General features: G+C 35.3%; 1 protein-coding gene and 1 long non-coding RNA gene across 3 annotated transcripts in view; one reads left to right on the plus strand and one right to left on the minus strand.

The window, feature by feature from the left end:
* Positions 1 to 1334: 1334 nt before the first annotated feature.
* gca (grancalcin) lies at positions 1335 to 13353 on the minus strand. The gene is made up of 8 exons (XM_056459687.1): positions 13213 to 13353; positions 10084 to 10215; positions 9938 to 10007; positions 9809 to 9852; positions 7955 to 8102; positions 4995 to 5108; positions 1815 to 1873; positions 1335 to 1660 (listed from the first exon to the last, which is right to left on the minus strand). Exons 1-8 carry the CDS (start codon positions 13234 to 13236, stop codon positions 1634 to 1636), a joined length of 618 nt encoding a protein of 205 aa, XP_056315662.1. The 5' UTR covers positions 13237 to 13353; the 3' UTR covers positions 1335 to 1633.
* A 34-nt stretch (positions 13354 to 13387) lies between these two features.
* The window catches only part of LOC130230588 (uncharacterized), a 39470-nt gene continuing 32709 nt past the window's right edge, over positions 13388 to 20148 (plus strand). For both annotated transcript variants that reach the window (XR_008837962.1, XR_008837963.1), the window contains exons 1-3: positions 13388 to 13595; positions 13714 to 13791; positions 19935 to 20018. This is a non-coding gene — a long non-coding RNA (uncharacterized LOC130230588). The remainder of the gene's footprint in view (positions 13596 to 13713; positions 13792 to 19934; positions 20019 to 20148) is intronic.

A 20148-nucleotide genomic window follows, 5' to 3' on the forward strand; every position in this document is an offset into this window, starting at 1 on the left:
GGTTGGAGACGCCCTGGCCAGAACCAATCGTGTGGATCGAGCACGTCGTTGTTAATATTAGGAGGAAAATAAATATATTTGTGCTTTTTTGGAGTCAAACACTTTGGATGATGCTTGAACAAAATTTAAGACCTCGTAAAAGCGCGATTAGGGCTTTTTAATACCTTTTAAGGGCCTTAATTTTCTCATAATTGATGTATTAATATGTTTAAGTTACTTTTTATTAACTATTAATACTTTTTAAGATCCAGCGGACGCCCTGCAAACATTCGATAGACCCATTTCAGATTTCTGGGTTTCTCAGTAGTGGAAGTCGTCATAGTTGGGAAAACTTAGAGCGCGGTGAATGGGGGAGTACAACAAAAAATTGTTTACACTTTTATTTGCTCAAATAATAATAATAATAATAATAATAATAATAATAATAAAAACTCCACAATGATGTTATAAAGATTTTAAGTAAAAGGAAAAAAAATTAGCATGAGACTGATAACGGCAGCTAGAGGAGAGAACGTCAAATTAACTGTCCTGTCCCATAGACATTGAATTAGAACCGCCTTGCGCAAGTGGTGTGGAAATATAAATTTATAAAATCTAGTTGGAAATGAACAATAATCTACATATAACTGAAAAGTTATATTCTTTGGTTTTAATGATATAATTTTATTAACAGCTCAGCCACTGGCTGAGCCGAAGTGATGCAAATGCTACAGACAGGCTTTTAACGACTCTGCCTTTGTCTTTGGGTGATGCTTTCATGCTAAAGAAGCCCTTTTGTTGATTAATTCATCTGGTCAGTTGCTGGGCAGGTTTCAAACACCTATATGCAGGTTATCACGCTGACTCCAAAAGCTTTGTTTAGCCATCTCCCCTCCTCCTAAAAGACATTATAGACGGGACATCTTTGTCTTAATTCAGACTTGTAATAAAACTCGCAGACTACATACCTCCAATAGGCTCCTGCAGACACATGGACTTCATGAAGACGCTGTATGACTCCAGATTAACCAACACGTCTCAAAGGATTTCTGCTTGCTTCAAGTTTCCTGGACTGGGTTCTCTTCCTCTATTCACTCATTAATTTTTTTCCAACAGTGGTTATACGCTTTTTGTCATTTAAAGCAAAGATGATATAATGCATATGTAAATACACATAAATGTTCATACGTTTAAAAAAAAAACATCTAAATATTAAAAACGTTCAAGCTTTTACAATGCTGATGACTGTTAAACGCATCATAACAGGCTTGTGAAAAGGGTCAATTGATGCAATTCATCCGAAATCGAAAACAAACGTCTTCATCGTCTTTGCGTCTAAATAAATCCAGAACACATCATGATATATTGGATTTAATGGCAAAATGGTAAAGTGCTGTTATATTTTAACTTGATGCAAAATTTCTTAAAGAATGTGTATGAAAAAAGATCATTTATAAACAACCGTGGTCTACTTTGGCACAAACATTGATAGCTATTGTGAGCAATACATGGTTAACTTCTGTTTTCAGATATTAGACTTTATACTGGCAATTTAACAAATAATTTTGAAATGCCCATACTACACGTATTCATATTGTTCCTCTGGATTTCAGTGCTCTTCCTGGAGTGTATACTGTACTTCGCAGTAAGTTCTTCAGAGAGAGATCGTACACAGGATGAACTGCAAGAGGAAGCGAAAACGTTAGAATGGGTTACGACAGCTTCCTATATGCTTTCATTGAAGTAACAGTCAGGTGCGAATCAACTGTTAGCGAAAACGGTCTCTGCCTTACAGTGCAAATGAGATCAAATAGGTGCTAAAGATCGCCACTTACGTCATCATATTGGAAGTTCACCATTCCCTGCTGCATTGTATCTCTCCTCCTGAAGTGGTCTGAGGATAAATCAAGTCATACATATGATTTTAAAAAGTATTTAAAGTATGGTAATTTCAATCGTGTTGTTTTAATGACCTTTATTCATCTTCAGAATACAAATCAAGATATTTCAAGAGTTCACACTTAGCTGATGATTGATTATAAAGCATGTTTGGCATGCTGTCCAGGGAAAGAGTCCTGAGCTCATGAGATCCTTGAGTCCTAGGCTCCTTTTTGCAGGGCGAGAGTTTGAGCTCAGGTAGGTCTCAAGAACTCCTCCTTATTTAGGGCTTATGACAGATTATGAATTTCTATATAGATATATACTGCTGGTTAAGAGCTCTACTATAGTGCTAATTTAGATTAATCAATTCACTTATGACGCATGTTTTTGGACTGTGGGAGGAAACCAGAGAACCCGGGGGAAATCCAAACAAGCACGGGAAGAACATGTAAACTGCACAAAAACGACAGCTGGCCTGTTAAGGATTTGAACCAGTGAAGTTCTTGCGGTGAGGTAACTGTGCTAACCACTGGACAGGCCCGGCACCAGGATGTCACAACTGAGGGGGCATTTTAATCCCATAGGGGGCACTAGACCTGGTGACTAATTTTGGTCCCTCTTGTTCCTTTCATTTTGGATATTTATTTACTTATTTATTATTACTTTGGCAGTAATATACTACTAGTAATATATTACACACAACTGTAACTGCGTTTTGGCGATTTCAAAATGAAAGCAAACATTCAAAAAGGTTCTGTACTTTGTCAATTTTGTAGTTTAATTTTAATAATATTAATAATAATGAATAATAATATTATTTATAGTGTAGACTACTTTGGGACGGTGCAGTGTTCAACTACACATTTTTAGGCTACTCTAATATTAATCCCTAACTGAAAAACTAAAGTGAAAATGACTGGCAGTTGCGTCTCTGCTAAAATTAATTAAACGGCAAATTTCTTTTGCGTTTCTTCTGTTTAGAGGTTAAGAGAGTTGTATTTAAAGAACTAGTTAGCCAAAATATGTAATGAATTAGGCTGCTCACTTTCATGTCATCTACTAGTTCAGTTTTCTCCCATTTGAGTTAAGAGTGCACCTCCACCGCCACGTGCGTGTTTATACGGGCACACCCTGACCTGACACGGGGACCAGGGGCCTCATGTACGAAGACATGCGTTGAATTCATACTAAAACATTGCGTATGCACAAAGCTGTAATTGTGTGAATAAAAAAAAAAAGGTCCTATGTGAAGGTGCAGGTTAGGAGGGGAACAGCGGTGCACCGCCAAAGTATGGACCGAAGAGGCGGGGGAACAGGGAATGCTGAACTAACACCCTTTGAGGAGAGAGTTGCCTCAATTGTGGGCGACAAACAATTTTAGAGTTGATTTGAATATTTTATCTCAAATGGTGTCAGAGTTTAATTGACTTTTACAATTTTTACATTAAAAGATTTTTTTAATATTATAAAATAAATAAAGTGCTAATTCCAAAAAAACAGAGTCTTGAATCATACCAACATTTTGGTACTGGTTTCATTGTATAATTTCAAATGGTTGAATTGTTTAATTAATTTGTATGTTTTTATTTTTTAAATCGAGAAATTAAGCCTTACGCAACATAAAGGGCATATATTTATGCCTCTGACCTATTTTTTGGCTCAAACTAGAACAGGAGCAAAGAATTCAATTGGTTTAAAATCGAATGTCTAATGAATGTTAAACGTCAAACTAACTTTACCGCGGTTCAACTGCATGGTATGGAAACCTTATAAACCTGCTAGACATGTGGATGATCCCGTCCCATACAGCTGCCATTGCACGGCTCAAAAATACTTTGTAGTGTGCAAATTAACATAATTGCTTCTGGGAGTCGCCAATGGAAATAAAACAAACACACACAAGAAATGCACGTACGTCAGACATGAAGTTGGCATTGACCAACGCACATTCTCACGTTAATTTCATCGTTAGTAAATCCAAATGTGAGCGTGAAATCTGGTGTACGCAAAGTTTTTGTGTGTACGCAGTGTTGATACATGAGGCCCTGACCTGTGGACTATTGCTTTAATTTTACAATTTTCATAATTTAATTGTTTTTTCATAATATAAATGATCTAAATGTGCGTTTTCAAGGTTGGAACGACAGAAGTGTTAGTAATTAGTGACAGAAATAATTTTTACTTTTGAGTAAACAAATCCTTTATGAAAAAGGATTCATAAAGGGGCATCATTTCTTTCTGAGGGGGCAATGCCACCTTTTGCCCCCTTGTAGTGCCGGCCTGCCACTGGACCACCAAGGGGTGGAAAGGCAGATTTTTTGAAGGCGAAGATAACTCAAGTAAGAAACTCTGGTTATTTATAGTATAGTGAGTTAGGAATCATCTGATTGGTGAATCATGCGTTAATGCGGGACCAGCTGTGATCAATCATAAGCACGTGCTCCTCTCGAAATTAGTTTATAAATAAACTTCACTTCAAATCCAAGAATTGCTCTCATCCTCCATGGACAGCAATGTTCCAGAGATGTTCAAAGTCTAGAAAAGGAACCAAAAACATTCCATGTGACTTCAATGGTATAACTGTAATCACACGAAACTCCAAGAACACTGTTTTTGGTTCTTTTACTGGACTTTGAACATCTCTGTGTCGTCTATGGAGGATGAAGGAGCTCTTAGATTTCCTCTGAAACGTCTTCATTTGTGTTCTGAAGATGAACGAAGGTCTCAGGGGTTTGGGCTTTTAGCAATATACTCCATATTGGGATGTAATGATTCACCTGACTCATGACACTAATCTCACGATACAATTTAGTTACAATTTTTTAACAAAATTATTTGAAACAAATTTAAGTTAAAGAGTGCTTTCATTTTTTCTTAGATGCTGCACATTTTTTGCAAAAAAATGCATTTTCTGCCATAACCAAATTGCTATTTGGTGAAAAAAAGGGGAAAAATTTTGTGAAAAAAAATGCATCACGATTCATTCAAATCGGTAGTAATGTTGGTAGATGTTCATCATATATTTGAATCGATTTTCAACCGGCTCACAGTGAATCATTACATCCCTGTATAATAATTCAAACATATTTAGTATAAATCTGAACTGCAGCCTTTTTTTTAAAAGCATCACTCACCTGTAAGTGCTTTGAGCTTTACACAACACGCCACGTAGTCATCAAAGTAGATCTTTCCTGACCTGCTATAGCGTTTGACGATGGCGTCCAGTACCCGTGGGCTGACCCGATACCCTGTCAAATCAAGACACACTTTGAGTCGCATCACAAATGATTTGATCAATGTGACTGCTGGCTAACACATGCTCCACGTTTACCTTCTAACCATCAGCAAGAGTGACAAAAGAAATGTGTATTTTCCAAGACATTTCAGTGAAAAAACTAACTTGAATGCCACGTACAATGAGTTTGAATGTCATTATACAGGGCATTTATTGCCATACTACTGAAAGCAGCAGCAGCAGATAGTTCACCTCAGATCTTGAAAATAAAATACAGTGGGTATTCAGTATTCAGACCCCTTTAATAAATAACATACAGCACCCCATATTTACAGAAAAAACACAGAATTGCTGAAATTTTTGCAGATTTTTGCAAAGATAAACTGAAATGTCACATGCTCATAAGTATTCAGACCCTTTGCTCAGTATTTAGTAGAAGCATCCTTCTGATCTGATACAGCCATGAGTGTTTTTGGGAAAGATGCAACAAGTTTTTCACACCTGGACTTGGGGATCCTCTGCCATTCCGCAGATTCTCTCCAGTTCTGTCAGGTCAGATGGTAAACGTTGGTGGACAGTCATTTTAGATCTCTCCAGAGATGCTTAACTGGGTTTAAGTCAGGGCTCTGGCTGGGTGATTTAAGAACAGTCACAGAGTTGTTGTGAAGACACGCCTTCATTATTTTAACTGTGTGCTTAGGGTCATTGTCTTGTTAGAAGGTAAACCTTTGGCCCAGTCTGAGGTCCTGAGCACTCTGGAGAAGATTTTCATCCAGGATAACCCTGTACTTGACCGCATTCATCTTTCCCTTGATTGCAACCAGTCGTCCAGTCCCTGCAGCTGAAAAACACCTCCACAGCATGATGCTGCCGGCACCATGCTTCATTGTTGGGACTGTATTGGACAGGTGATTAGCAGTGCCTGGTTTTCTCCACACATATCAAAAGTTCTATCTTGGTCTCATCAGACCAGAGAATCTTATTTCTCACTAGCTTGGAGTCCTTCAGGTGTTTTTAGCAAATTCCATGTGGGCTTTCAAGTGCTGGGCCCTTCTGCCATAAAGTCCTGACTGGTGGGGGGCTGCAGTGATGGTTGACTTTCTACAACTTTCTCCCATCTCCTGACTGCATCTCTGGAGCTCAGCCACAGTAATCTTTGGGTTTTTCTTAACCTCTCACCAAGACTCTTCTCCCCTGATAGCTCAGTTTGGCTGGACGGCCAGCTCTAGGAAGGGTTCTGGTTCTCCCAAACGTCTTCCATTTAAGAATGGAAGGCCACTGTGCTCTTAGAAACATTAAGTGCAGAAGTTTGCCCTTGATCTGTGCCTTGCCACAATTCTGTCTCTGAGCTCTTCAGGCAATTCCTTTGACCTCATGATTCTCATTTGCTCTGACATGCATTGTAAGCTGTAAGGTATTATTTAGACAGGTGTGTGGCTTTCCTAATCAAGTCCAGTCAGTATAATCAAACACAACTGGACTCGGTAACACTTAGAATAACTATCCTTTATAACTAGTTAATAGATCATTAATAAACGGCAAAGAGCTTAGAATGACCAAGAGGCGACACTCAATAGAACATTCCATCGCAATAGCAGCGCCCAGCAACAGCTCCGCGATTCCGCCATTTTGTAGTAAAAGCGATGTCCATTAGATCTCATTGCTGTCGCGATGGCAAGCAGCTGCTTAGTTTTTTATTTATTTATTTAAAAAGCATATTAAAGCTGAGATACAACCTGAAAGACATCAATACAACACTTACTATCACAATCATCAGCACTTTTAATAGTTTATTTTACAGACTTATAATATGCTGTTGTTTTATTGGAATTTTCATTCCAATATGGCCGCCACGCCATCTAGTGGCTTTTTCCCAAAATCGCACAAGAGTGTCGCCTCTTGTTGATTCTATGCTCTTTGTAAATGGTTAGTTAATGGGTTATAAATGACTTGTTAAATAAAAGTTAATAGTTTGTTAATTATTTATAACTGTGCCTTATAGATAGCCAACAGATAATCTACAAGCTGTTAGTTAACAAGTTATAAATGACTTGTTAACTATATTTTAATGATTTATAACTATACCTAATAAATTAGTAATTTATCATGAACAAGCTGTTAGTAAATTACTTACTAAAGGCTTGTTAAGTATCAGTTAATAGCTTATGTGTGTTATTGGGACGTTATTCTAGTTGCAACTATTCCTCATTTACTAACAGTTAATAAATGAAGAATAGTTGCAACTAGAATAACGTCCCAATAACACACATAAGCTATTAACTGATACTTAACAAGCCTTTAGTAAGTAATTTACTAACAGCTTGTTCATGATCTAATACTAATTTATTAGGTATAGTTATAAATCATTAAAATACAGTTAACAAGTCATTTATAACCCATTAACTAGCCATTTATTAATGGAGTATTAACTAATTATAACGGATAGTTATTTGAAAGTGTTACCGCTTTATCATTAACATGTAATACTAGTAACAAAGTAATTTCAATCTGGTTTCTTGAACATCGCAACTCAAATGGCTTCACAGTCACCAGATATCAATGAAACAGAACATTTCACACCGTGAATGACAAACCTTGTAAATATGAAGCAATTACATAAAGTTCTCATGTTAAAATTGAACCAAAAACTCAGGGGTAATATTTCCAGCACCTTCCTGAAACGGTGCCATTAAGTTTGGTATTTCTGAAGACAAAATTTCCAACACCTTCCTAAAACTATGCCGTGCAATTTGGCATTTCTGAAGACAAAAGTAGATCCAGTACTAGCAAGGTGTACCTAATCAAGCATTTTGACCTGTGAACTAGGTACTTTCTGATATACTAAAAGGTTACACTTACCCATGCTAGCAATGGACTGGGACATCTCGTAAGGTTCCGCTGTCCCACTGTGGTCTCTGTCCACCATCATGAAGTTCTGTTTCCAGCCGTTAAGCACACCAAAAAGTTCTTTAAACTCATTGAATCCCATCTTTCCTGTGTAATCTCTCTGAATATAAACAGTTAAAGAAAACAATCCGCAACATTGGATCTGCTGGAATTACACTGTTAAAGCTTCTGACTCAGGATACATCTACATTAATTCTGATACATTAGCGTTTTTTTTCAAAAGGTTCTTACTCTTCGCCAAATGGAAATATCCTTGGCTTTTACCTTAAGGAATAAAGAAGTTGAATTTCCATGGCTTATAATAAATGGAAAAACAAGGCATTTTGCATAATCTTAAAATTGTAAGAGCTTGATGGTTATTTTTTGTGAATTGAATAGCCATTATGAGAGCAATAGAAGACAATTTAATTTTAGAAAATAAATTAAAAGAGCTCACTCACTATCCTTTGGCTTATGGCCACAGCTGAATGAACCACTAGTTACTTTGGCAAATGTTCTGTCAATTTCATTTCAATCTGTCAATATAAGAAAAATCTACTACCTTAATAAACAAACTTTTTTTTTTTAAAAGTTCATTCTGATAGACATGAAGCTGACAAGATGCACTTACCCCTGTTTTTTGTTTATTAACCCTTTAACTACTCCAAGAAAAAAAGTGTTTGGATTGCATTTCTTAACTCCTAATGTCCCTAGTTAACACACTCGATGCATTTTTTTATAATATATCAGCCTCTACCAAATGGTTGATATGTTGGTTTATAGTATTAGTACCGAAATTAATACATATATTATATAAATATATAGTGAAAATATAGTGTAGGGAAAAAAATTCTCAATAAAACATTTTTGAACACTAAATCATCTTTATTTTTTGAAGTATATTGAAAAATATTTCAGATTCTCATTGAACATGCTTTCTCATTTCATTTTATTTTTTACAATAAAAAATCAAGTGTAGTAATGCAACAGGATGTTTGTTTGACTTTTTTGTAAACCAACAATGCTGTGTGTGTAAGCCATTATTAAAAATCATTGTTTAAATGACTTTAACTATCATTATTTAAAACAGTAAAAACATGGTCAAGTGTTCGGTTGAGGGGCAGTCAAAGGTGGTAGTTCATTCTGATAGACATTTGAAGCTGACAAAATACACTACTGCAGTTATTTATTTGTTTTTTTTTAGAAACAGAACAGAAACAGAACTTTTTTGCTTTGCGCACATCTGGTCTTGTTGATATGATTAAACACGTGACTACCGGGACATGTTAATACACACAGCTGTCAATCAAGTCAGTGGGCGGGGGGACCGCACTCCTAAGTCAAGTTGCGGTCGGTCTGAAAACCGCTCCAATTGGTCCACCGTTTTTTTATGTTGTTAAATTGAAAAAAAAGCACTGTGTGTGTTTATATCACCCCGATATGACGGTCTATACACTAGATCTACACATATGTCTGTCCAAACAGCTTGAAAAGTAGATTTTTCACCATAGATGCCCTTTAAAGGGATACTTCCCCCCAAAATGAAAATTTACTCAACCTAAAGTGGTTTCCTTTTTCTGTTGAACACAAAATAAGATCTTTTAAAAGAATGCTGAAAACCTCTAAACACTGACTTTAATAGTAGGAAAAACAATGGTTACAGGTTTTCAGCTTTCATCAAAATATTTTCTTTTGCGTTTAACAGAAGAAAGAAACTTGGAAACGTTTCAAAATAAAGAATGACTGAATTTTCATTTTTGTGTGAACTATCCCATTTGAACTTTGCCATAAGAGATTAATTTGGCTTCGTGTTTCTGTGAAGGATACATCCAACAAGGCAATCATAATCCGGCAGGTTTCCAAACTGAAAGCTGTAAAATAAATAAATAAAAATAAATGTTTGCAAGTCCAAGAATTTGGTACTGTAACATCTGTTTCTACACTCTATGTACTTACGAGTGTAGGAGCCGCTGATTCCAGTCTGAGTGAGGCACCTCTGAAGTTCTTCAGCATCAACTTCACCATCCTGACATAACATTCATGTTACTACATGACCAACAAGATGGGAATGCAAAAAGACACAAGTTCCCTGCAGCTCTCACCTGACCAGCTATAGCTGTAAAATAGCCCCACATTGGGTCCTGGGCAGGAGCAGCAGGAAAAGAGCCTGGATACCCCCCATACGGCTGTCCAGGGTAACCACCCGCAGCAGGAACTCCGGGCATCGCACCATACTGAAAAAAAAACCCAATAAAGGCAAAGTTCACCAAAGAAAAGTATATTCATTTATCCAGTACTTAATTTGTAAATTGCCTAGTCCCGGAACAGATTCCGCATGTGACCAGTGGAGGGAGAGGTGTCGGACAAAGGTGAAAAACTGGGGGGTATTGCGGATGAAAGTGAAGAAGCTTCTCGGATGAAAGTGAAGATGGTTGTGGAGTCATGGAAGAAAGTGAAGAGCTGTGTGAGGAGGGGAATCCATAAAATGAGGTGCCGGATCTGATTTCAGAGGTGCAGGATGCAGATCTGGCTTGCTCCGGCACAAATTAAGCCCTGCATTTATCCACCCTTTACTTGTTCCAAACCAGTTTGAGGTATTTGTTTTCTGTTTAGCACAAAAGAAGATATTTTGAATAAAGTTAGAAACCTGTAACCATTGACTTCCATAGTATTTGTGTTTGATACTATGGAAGTCAATGGTTACAGGTATCCAATATTCTTCAGTCTAACTACTTTTGTGTTCAGCAGGAAGAAAAAAACAATAAACAAATCTAAAACTGATTTAGAACAAGTAGAGGGTGGGTAAATGATGACAGAATTTTCATTAACGGGTGAACTATCATGGAGTATGATGCACTGAAATAGTTTGATCTTTGACCTTTCTTTATTTATCTTTTTTACTGAAACATAAGCGAACGTGAAACACAAGATAATTTGATTATACAAATGAATAAATCAATAAAATAAAATGAAGTTGTATATCAAAACAAGATGTAAAAACACCTTAAACGCTTATTTAAGTTAATTGTTTTTACTCCAATATGTGGTTTACAACTATGAATCACATTTGGTCATGAAGACAAAAACTAGTGTCATATCTCATTTAAATTTATTCACATTTGGTTGCAAAACTGACTTAATTTGTTGCACACCTACCATTCAGTAACTCCAAAAAGCTTTGTATTTTGTTACTTTTCACACAAAACAAAGTCCATGCTTTCATATGATGTTTAAACTGAGGTTTTGTTCAAACATCAACTGAAAAAAGCACAGGTTAAAACTTTATTCCCAAAGACTGAGCTCAATATGAATCATGTCACTGAAAATCCAATGACTGCTCCAAGTAAAATAAAAAGTACAAGCCAAACCTACATTTTAGTGTCTGCACAAAGGACAATGAATAGAGTAATCAACCATTTCCATTTACAACATAACCTATTACTCCACTTGGATTTGTTCCAGACCACCAATAATTATCAAGTTACACTTAAACCCTGTTCCTCGAAGGCCACAGCCTTGCAGAGTTTAGTTACAACCCTGCTCCAACACGCATACCTTGTATTTTTCAGAAGCCACAATGACTTGATTAGCTGGATCAGCTGCATTTAACTAGGGTTCAATCTAAAATCTGGGTTAAGTAATCTAGGAACAGAGTTTGACACGCAACACATTGTAAAAAATAAATAAATATAGGTTGACTCAACTTAAAATTATAAGGCAACTTGCAGCACAGCGATTTTGAGTCGACTCAAAAAGCTCTGCAGCAAGTTGCCTTACAATTTTCAGTCCTTTAAAACTACTGCTGGAGTGATGGCATGTTAAAGCATGTTAAACTTAAGGCATCACGCTCACATACATAAGGTTTCATTAGTTAAATGTAATTACTAATGTGAGCTAATGATGAACAATACTTGTAAAACATTGTTTTATCATAAGTTCAGCATTTACTAATGCATTATTTCCCAGTGATGGGTTGCAGCTGGAAGGGCATCCGCTGCGTAAAACATATGCTGGATAAGTTGCCGCTTCATTTCGACCCCAGATTAATAAAGGGACTAAGCCAAAAAGAAAATGAATGAATGAATAATGCATTATTAATATAAAAATTCATGCTTGTTATTTAACATTAGTTGCACTGTAAGTATAATTCTATACAATGTTGAGAGTAACACATTACAAGTAATAATTTTAGTTTTCTAAGTAACAAGTAACGCATTGCTTTTCAAAATTAAGTAATAATATTTGAGTTACTTTTTAAAATGTAATGCAAAGTTAATTAGAAAATTTTTTGTTTATGCGCTTTTAAAAAATAAATTGCTGAATTAAAATGATTGTAATCAGTAGTTGAACTACGCATGCAATGAGAGAATGCAGGAACAGATAGAAAGGAAGATGGCAGAGCCTTAAATTTATGCGATATAAATATTATCTTTATTTTGAACACATGGAAGACAAGGCAAAGAGAACTAACTGAATGGACAGTGATTTGACTTTTTAACAATACAAAAAGTACAAAAGTAGCTCTGGGGTCAGGAAGTTCTTCGAAAATAACAATATACTACATTCATTTTTTACGTGTTTTTTTTAAAGGTAAATAAAGGTTAAACAGTGTGTTGCAATTGCAGAGCTCCTCTATTTATAAAAAAGAAAGAAAAAAAACCCTGCAAGTTAGCCAGGTCAGAAAATGTAACACAGAAGTAACTCAAAAGTATTGTAATGCATTACTTACCATAGAAAGTAATTAAGTAACGCAACTAGTTACTTTTTGGGAAAGTAACTCAACATTGTAATGCATTACTTTCAAAATAAGACTCTATTGTCGTTTTATTAATTTCATGAATTAATTTGTTTTTATTTTTACAATTTAAGTCTAAAGTAACGAATTAATATATCTTAATCTCTGAATCTCCAAATATGTTTCACAGGGCCAAAATAATTTCTAACGTTAGAAGGTATACATTTTTCTCTTATTCTCTGTCACTACGTGCTCACATATAACCTGTCGCGGTTTCTATCGTTATAGTTTAAAACTTATCTATATAAAACTAACTTGTTTTAATGTTAGTTTTATGTTAACTTGTAATTTGTTTAATATATGCTTTTCGGGGCGTAACCACGCATACTTTACTACGGACAATTCGAAAGCAATCTGGCGTCTCTTCAGCAACTCATCAAATTAAAAGAATTATTTTACTAATCAAGCTCAACATTCAAATATGAGTGATACTTACATTGTTATATCCGGGAAACGCCATAGTCGGATCTGACCTATGAGAAATAGAAACGACCTAAAAAATGAATCTTAAGAGAAAGTTTTCAGGCAGGCCAGGTCACTTCCGTACTTCAGACTGTGTGACGGGAACGAGTGGATGACGTCATTAGAATAAGACGTCTGGCTGACAGCGATAGGTTGACATGCAATCAGGTTGTGATTGTTTAGTTTTGATTACATAAACTTAGTTTTGACTACATAAACTGTGCGCATGGGATTTTGGATGGATTCCATCCAAATGTAAAGCAAGCGTTCGCTTTTACGCAAGTCATGATGACCATTTGGCTGTACCCTTGTCTTGTTAAACACCTCATGGAAACGTTGTACCGTCCTCTCACAAAGGTAGTTTGTTGGTGTAGTAATTGGTTATTTAATTCGACAGAGTTTTTCCACAACTGAAGAGAAATTATTTGCACGCCGTTACAGTGGCACGACTAACGTTACATAACCTGTCATTTAGGCTGAAAACCATCGGTGGGCGCCATTACTCTAAAAGTGAAGGCGAGCAGTTCCTTTCTCTCAATCCAGCAAACTCGAGGTAACCGTCTGACAGAGCTGTTTCTACCTTCCATTCAGGATGTTTTGACAGTTTAATTCTTCGTCATCGTTTGTACTTATCCTTATTTCTTAATCATTTGTGGAAGCCCTTTACAAAAGCGTGTCTTTATGATGTTAAAGCTAAAGATTATAAAAAAGTATTTTGTAGCACGGCTTTGAAAAACAGATGTTGGATATTTAAAACAAAACAAAACAAACTATTACTTAAAATCTGTCATGAGATTTCCCCCCCTGTAGATATTAATTGATAGATATTTACAATGTAGCCTACTATTTTCTTTCTGCGTTTAATCTTTTGTCATGATAAGGTGTAGAGTGTAATATTGACATGGGCTATTTCATTGCTTTAGTACAAAGAGTAAAAAACAAATGCATCAAACCAATTGAATTGCAAAAGGATTTTGAAATCTACAATGGGTTACACTTGGGGGAAAAATGGAAAAGAAAAGGTCCAAATACATATAGTAGTTCTGTCATAACAACTGCTGGTGCTGGACTAGAAAAATAACACAAAATCCCCAAAGCAGGAGAACATGAAGACAAACCAATGTTAAATTGAGTGATCAGAGTGTATTAACAGCTGCTTTAGCATGCATGCAGATATCCACAAGCAAGATGATTGAGACAAGAGAAAATTTGATATGATAACTTTGATTAGATCATTGCCATCTTAGTAGATAAATTCAAACAATGTTTACATGAATGTTTGTTGGCACCAAAAAAGTTTGGAATTACTTGAGGTAAATAATGAGTACATTTTCATGTTTATTCCTTTAGCAGACCTGAGAAAGTACAACAAAACAAAGAAACAATGCTACAAGGAGCATAAACACTTATTAGTGACATGTTCATGTTCAAAGACACCAAGTGAAATGAATTCTGATTCCTGAATGGAATATTTCACAAACACACGACGGTAACACAAACAAAGTAAATCTTGCATAACAAAATGGAGTGTTTCGATGTTTCAACAATAAATGATAGGGACCAATACTGCGTCCAAGCCTCCCGTGAACAAAGAAAGATAAGCAACCAATCAAATTTCTACTATGGTATGTAATCGAAATACAGTGTTCTTGTTATTTGCAATCTGCAGCTCTGAAATGCAATCATTTGTTAAATTTTTTTATGTCGTTTATGACCAGTTTTAGTCATATCACACATTAAAGTTAATCTAAAGTCGGTGTACACTACAGGCTCTGGACTGCCTGCATCACAGGCACCAATATTTTAACAATTCATAAAAAATATCTCTTTCTGGCCATCTATATTGTATATATATTGTGATTATGATTTTCAAAAGTATTACAGTGGTCTGTGAGCATTTATAAGTACCAATTGTTGAGCCTCCCATTATAGTCTGATAGAGCACTTGGACCCAGAATCTGTGTCGGGAGGTTTCAAAACCATTATAAGTTTCTTTCTTCTATTATAGTTTTCAGCTTTTTTTTTTTAAATCTTATTTTGTGTTCAATAGAATAAAGACATAAAATTTTCATTTTGGCGTAAACTGTCCCTTTAAGAAGCGGTTTTAGTGTTTTCCCATTGTGTCATCAGTGGAATGCAGAATGTAAACAATACCGCTGAACTAAATTGAACTTATAATATTTTTCTGTTTACTATATAGCAGAATATAACTTATTAAATTAAGTTTATTGCACCTTTTTCTGCTTACTATGTCCTTACCTGTATGATTTAGCAGCATTTCCATGGTTTACACCGCATAAACGATCTAACAATGAATCAGTTGATCTTTGATTATTTCAATTACTTATGAGTAGGTTTTGAATGATTATTTAGTTTTTGCAACAATGATTTAAACCATTGAGATACAGTTATATTCTAAGTAATAAATAAAAAAGAAAAATCACTTCAGCTTTTGAAATAGTGATCTTAATGAACTTTTACCCAACAGAACAGGTACTCTCTTTAAGTTTTGAGAGGTTTTCAAAAGGTTAACTATTGACTGACATTATACACAACACAAATATAAACACAACACTTTTGGTCGCATTTTTCAAGAGCTTTTTGAACTTGGCATTACCAGTGCTATATATTATAAAAAATATCAATATATATTATAAAATATATACATTTTATTGATATAAAAGAAAGTTTGGCCAAACTAGAAATGAATAGTTAAATTCAATTCATGTTTATTTCTATAGCACTTTTACAATGTAGATTGTGTCGAAGCAGGCCTGAAGTTCAGTTTAGTTCAGTTCAGTGTGGTTTAAGTTTCACTGCTGAAAGTCCAAACACTGAAGATTAAATCCATCGATGCGCAGCTCCATAAGTCCCAACCAAGCACGCTAGTGGTGATGAAGTAAATAAATAGTTAAAATAAATTGTTAATTGATAAAATCCAGAGATCAGTTCAAACTTAAGTTAAGTTTTGAAATAACAACAGTTGTTCTCTGTATGTTGGCCTTTTTTTCTCATGCAGAAAATTAAAAATTTACATAAAATAACATCAAAAATGCACTGCTCTCAACTCTACTCTACTCCTTACCACCTTTTCTTAACGTGCCTAAAGATGTATTAAATAATGGAAAGTGTTTTTTTTTTTAATTAGTTCAAATAATATGCTTCTGCTACAAATAATCCATATTTGACCGTAGTAAAACAGAATGCATTTCCTCTGTGCTTTATTTCATCCAACATGAAAATAATATTATACTGTGATTTGCCCTTATGTGTTTTCTGTTCCTCTACATTATTTTCTCTTTTTATCCCATAAGGTAGGCCACAGTAATAGTACAGTAATGGGGTTATTTGTGGCTTGCTGAAATTCTTTGAAAGGTGCTCTATATAAGTTTTTGACTCTTCTGAAGCATAACAATACCATAATATATTTGCAGATATTTAAGAAACATGCCAAGGGAACATACGTGTTTATCTGAAAAACAATGCTGAAGTCAGATATTCTTTTTTGAAAATGTGTTTTCCATGCTGGAACACTGTCTTGTTTTGTTTTGGGCTTTTTAACATCCCTAATGCCAGTTTACCCAATTATAATTCAGCACCCCGGGTTGCCTTGTTGGAAAACCACATATTTCATACATTTAGTCAGGAAGACTCTCAAAGTATACGTCCGTGACCGAAATGCGACCTCTGGTGGACAGAAGCAGACTCTAAAATGAGACGCAGATTCAGATTCCCACATAAGGTTAATAAATTAGCAAATTATATAAATATTATGAATGTAAACATTAGGCTTGGAGGTTACATCGTAATCGCGTGTCCTAACAACACGCAAAATGAAGAGATTTGCAGTGATAAACAATTTGGCTGTTTGCACCAGATGAAATAGGACAGAAATTTAAATACAGCCATTCAGAAGCACAGAATAGTGCACTCACTCATGAAATGGTAAGGTTTATAATATAATTAATTCATTTTAAACCTTTTTAACATTATTAAATGTACATGCGAATCACTGGTATGTGTCGGCTTTGAGTCTAAAGTTCAATTTCAAACGGTTTATTTTCAAGATCTGAGGTGAACTATCTGCTGCTGCTTTCAGTAATAAAACTGAAATAAATGTAAAATGGCATTTAAACTCACATTATTAGCATTTACCATTAAATAAAGCTCATGAGGTGTACCTGAGGGGATCATTTTATCTTGTTCATGTGTGAGAATAAAATCCGTTTCTAATATATCAACTCGAGGTGTTGGTTAGAACAAAAACTCCTTTTAATAATGAAAATATGCCTTCTATTGCGTGCCATTGTTTTTATTTAGAACACGATTTAAATCAGCCTTTAGGCTTGATAGTCTCACTGTTGGTCCTCAATCTGGCAACCTGCGCTTGCGTGTGTTTTGATCCAGGTATGCAATACCTAGTTCAACCACTGGGTGTCAAACTTACATACGGCACCTTTTTCTAATAAGTTTTATTCTTTATATTCAAAAATTCAACTAAGAGGAGAATAATGACACATTGTGACCTGTTAAAAAACAAAAACATTTCAGTGATTGTTTAGAATTTGGTGAAATATAATTCACACAGAGCATTATGAGAAGAGGTAAAAGGAGGATATATGAAAATTAAATCTACTGTATTTCTTTACTACATACTCAACATTCTTGGCAAGCCTGATCAAAGTTGCCAATTGGACCTGATGTATAGACCATTTTGAGGGATGTAAACAAAAACAATGGTCCCAACTCATTTCCTCTTTTACATTTTTAATTTCTACAGCTTCCAAGAATCCAAAAAGAGTCACATATTGATAAATAAAGTTATGATAGCTGTTTTAACATTAAGTTAGGTTTGAATTGCCTCTTGTTACAGTTATAAAACAGTTTGATAACAAGCAGGAAATGTTCATGGGCCAATGACATGACCACACTGAAATGGTCTATATAAATACAGCACTTAGGCCTTGAAGCATGCAACTTTGAACTTTTCTTTAGTTTTTGCAGTAATAATATTGCTCTTCATCATTCCTCAAGCATTCAGTTAGCTCGAGCTCCTTCATGACGATCAGAATCTATGACAGCTTAATGACTCTTTTATTCTCCGGCTCCACAGAACAAGGTCACAAGCAGGATTAAGACTAACCCTACTAAAGGAGAGAGGAGAGAAGAAAGAGAATGAGCGTCACCGGGTTACGCAATACCCTGTTACTTTGCTTCGCCTCGTTACACAGGCTTTGCTGGGTTACAGTTTAGTGGTCAAACTGAGAGGTTCTTGGAAAGATCACAGGCACGCTAAAAGAGATTCCTTATTGTGCCAAATGAACTGAACAGTCTGAATGTAAAGGCTGAAGTACATTATACAACTTTTAGAGGCTGAGAAGATTTTGATCAGTGGTGGAAAGAGTACTGAAAAATTATACTCAAGTAAAATTACCATTATTTGCCTAAAAATGTAGTGCAAGTAGAGTAAAAGTATCTGTTGTAAATATTACTGAAAGTATGAGTAAAAAGTAGCCCTTTTAAAAGTACTCAAGAGTAGTGACTATTACACTGGTAAAAGCTGATGTATTTACATGTAATTTGTGGTTGTGTGTAAACGTAACATTCTGTAGTGCATTTAGTGATTGTCCAGCAGGCACACAACGTCATAAGACGTTAATATTAGGTTAGATTTAGGTTGTGATGTCAGGTGACCAAAATTCAATGTCTAACCAGCATCTAAGGACAATAACAACATCAAATGACGTTGATATTTGGTTGATATTAGGTTCTATTAGAAAGTGAACAAAATCCAACATCTTTAACCAACGTCATGTTGACGTCAAATACTGACATTTATGCATCAGGAATGGCAACCAAAATCCAACGTCTGATAGACATCATAGTAGTAATGTCCACACAACATCAAGCTTTAACATCATTAGACGATGATATTTTGTTGATTTTAGGTTGGACTTTGCGTTTGCCTGATGTTAAATTCTGACGTCAACCCGATTTTCATTTCCAAACAAAATGCAATGTCCCACCGACATTGGGGTACAATGTCAATCTGATGTCATGTTGATGTCTTATACCTGCTGGATGTTTAAGGCAATTTCGGTCATCATACAGTAAACATCCGTCATCTTCTCTTCAGTGACATGCATTTAAACAGTCTCTGGGTCGTTGCGTGTAAAGATTTTTGATATCTTCTTGGACATTTTTAATGCTTCCAGGCAGCTGCTGCAATTATAAATCACCCACATCTTGAGGTAGTTCAATATGATGTGATTTCCCTTCTCTGCACGGTTTGATTGGACAGGAATCGCAGGTCTGATTTTTCTAATCCCCATAGATAAGAGAAAATAAAGTAGTGACTGCAGGTTGAAGGAAAGTAGTAGAATAAAAGTACTGATACAGCACTAAAAATGTACTCAAGGGAAAGTAAAACATTACTACTTATTACACTATTATTACTACTTAGTACACATATATAAAACTACTTAGTAAATCACAATTCCTGAGAAAAGCTACTCAATTACAATGATTACAATTATAATGATGGGTAGCAGCACTTTAAAAGTGTATAAATATACACAGAAAATAAACTAAAACAATACTTTTGGCTATTGAGAATTCATCAATGTCTTATGAAGTGAAATGATCAGTAGTCTATGCAGGAACTTAACATTATTTGTTATTATTTTTAATTTACAGCCTCAACAAACAACCCTGACTGCAGTCTGGAGCGTAATTTTCTACTCAAGAAAAAAAATAGGGTTACCTACATCTTGGATGAGGGTGAGTAGATTTTTTTTTTTGGGTGGCGTATATAAGATTACTTCCTACATTCACTTATGGTCATGTGCTGTGGATCATAATTAGGCACACACAGAATCTGCGCACACAGAAATGTAGATAATGTTTTGGT

The sequence above is a fragment of the Danio aesculapii genome, chromosome 6 (genome assembly GCF_903798145.1).
Source record: "Danio aesculapii chromosome 6, fDanAes4.1, whole genome shotgun sequence".
Classification (NCBI taxonomy): domain Eukaryota; kingdom Metazoa; phylum Chordata; class Actinopteri; order Cypriniformes; family Danionidae; genus Danio; species Danio aesculapii.

Bases quoted from the DNA above. Each gene is read 5' to 3' on its own strand.
- gca (XM_056459687.1), bottom strand. From the start codon at position 13,236: ATGGCGTTTCCCGGATATAACAAT. The intron at 10,216-13,212 runs GTAAGTATCACT...TTTTTTTTTCAG, and splicing joins CGTTTCCCGGATATAACAAT to TATGGTGCGATGCCCGGAGT. The intron at 5,109-7,954 runs GTAAGTGTAACC...TTGATTTGACAG, and splicing joins CCAGTCCATTGCTAGCATGG to GGTATCGGGTCAGCCCACGG.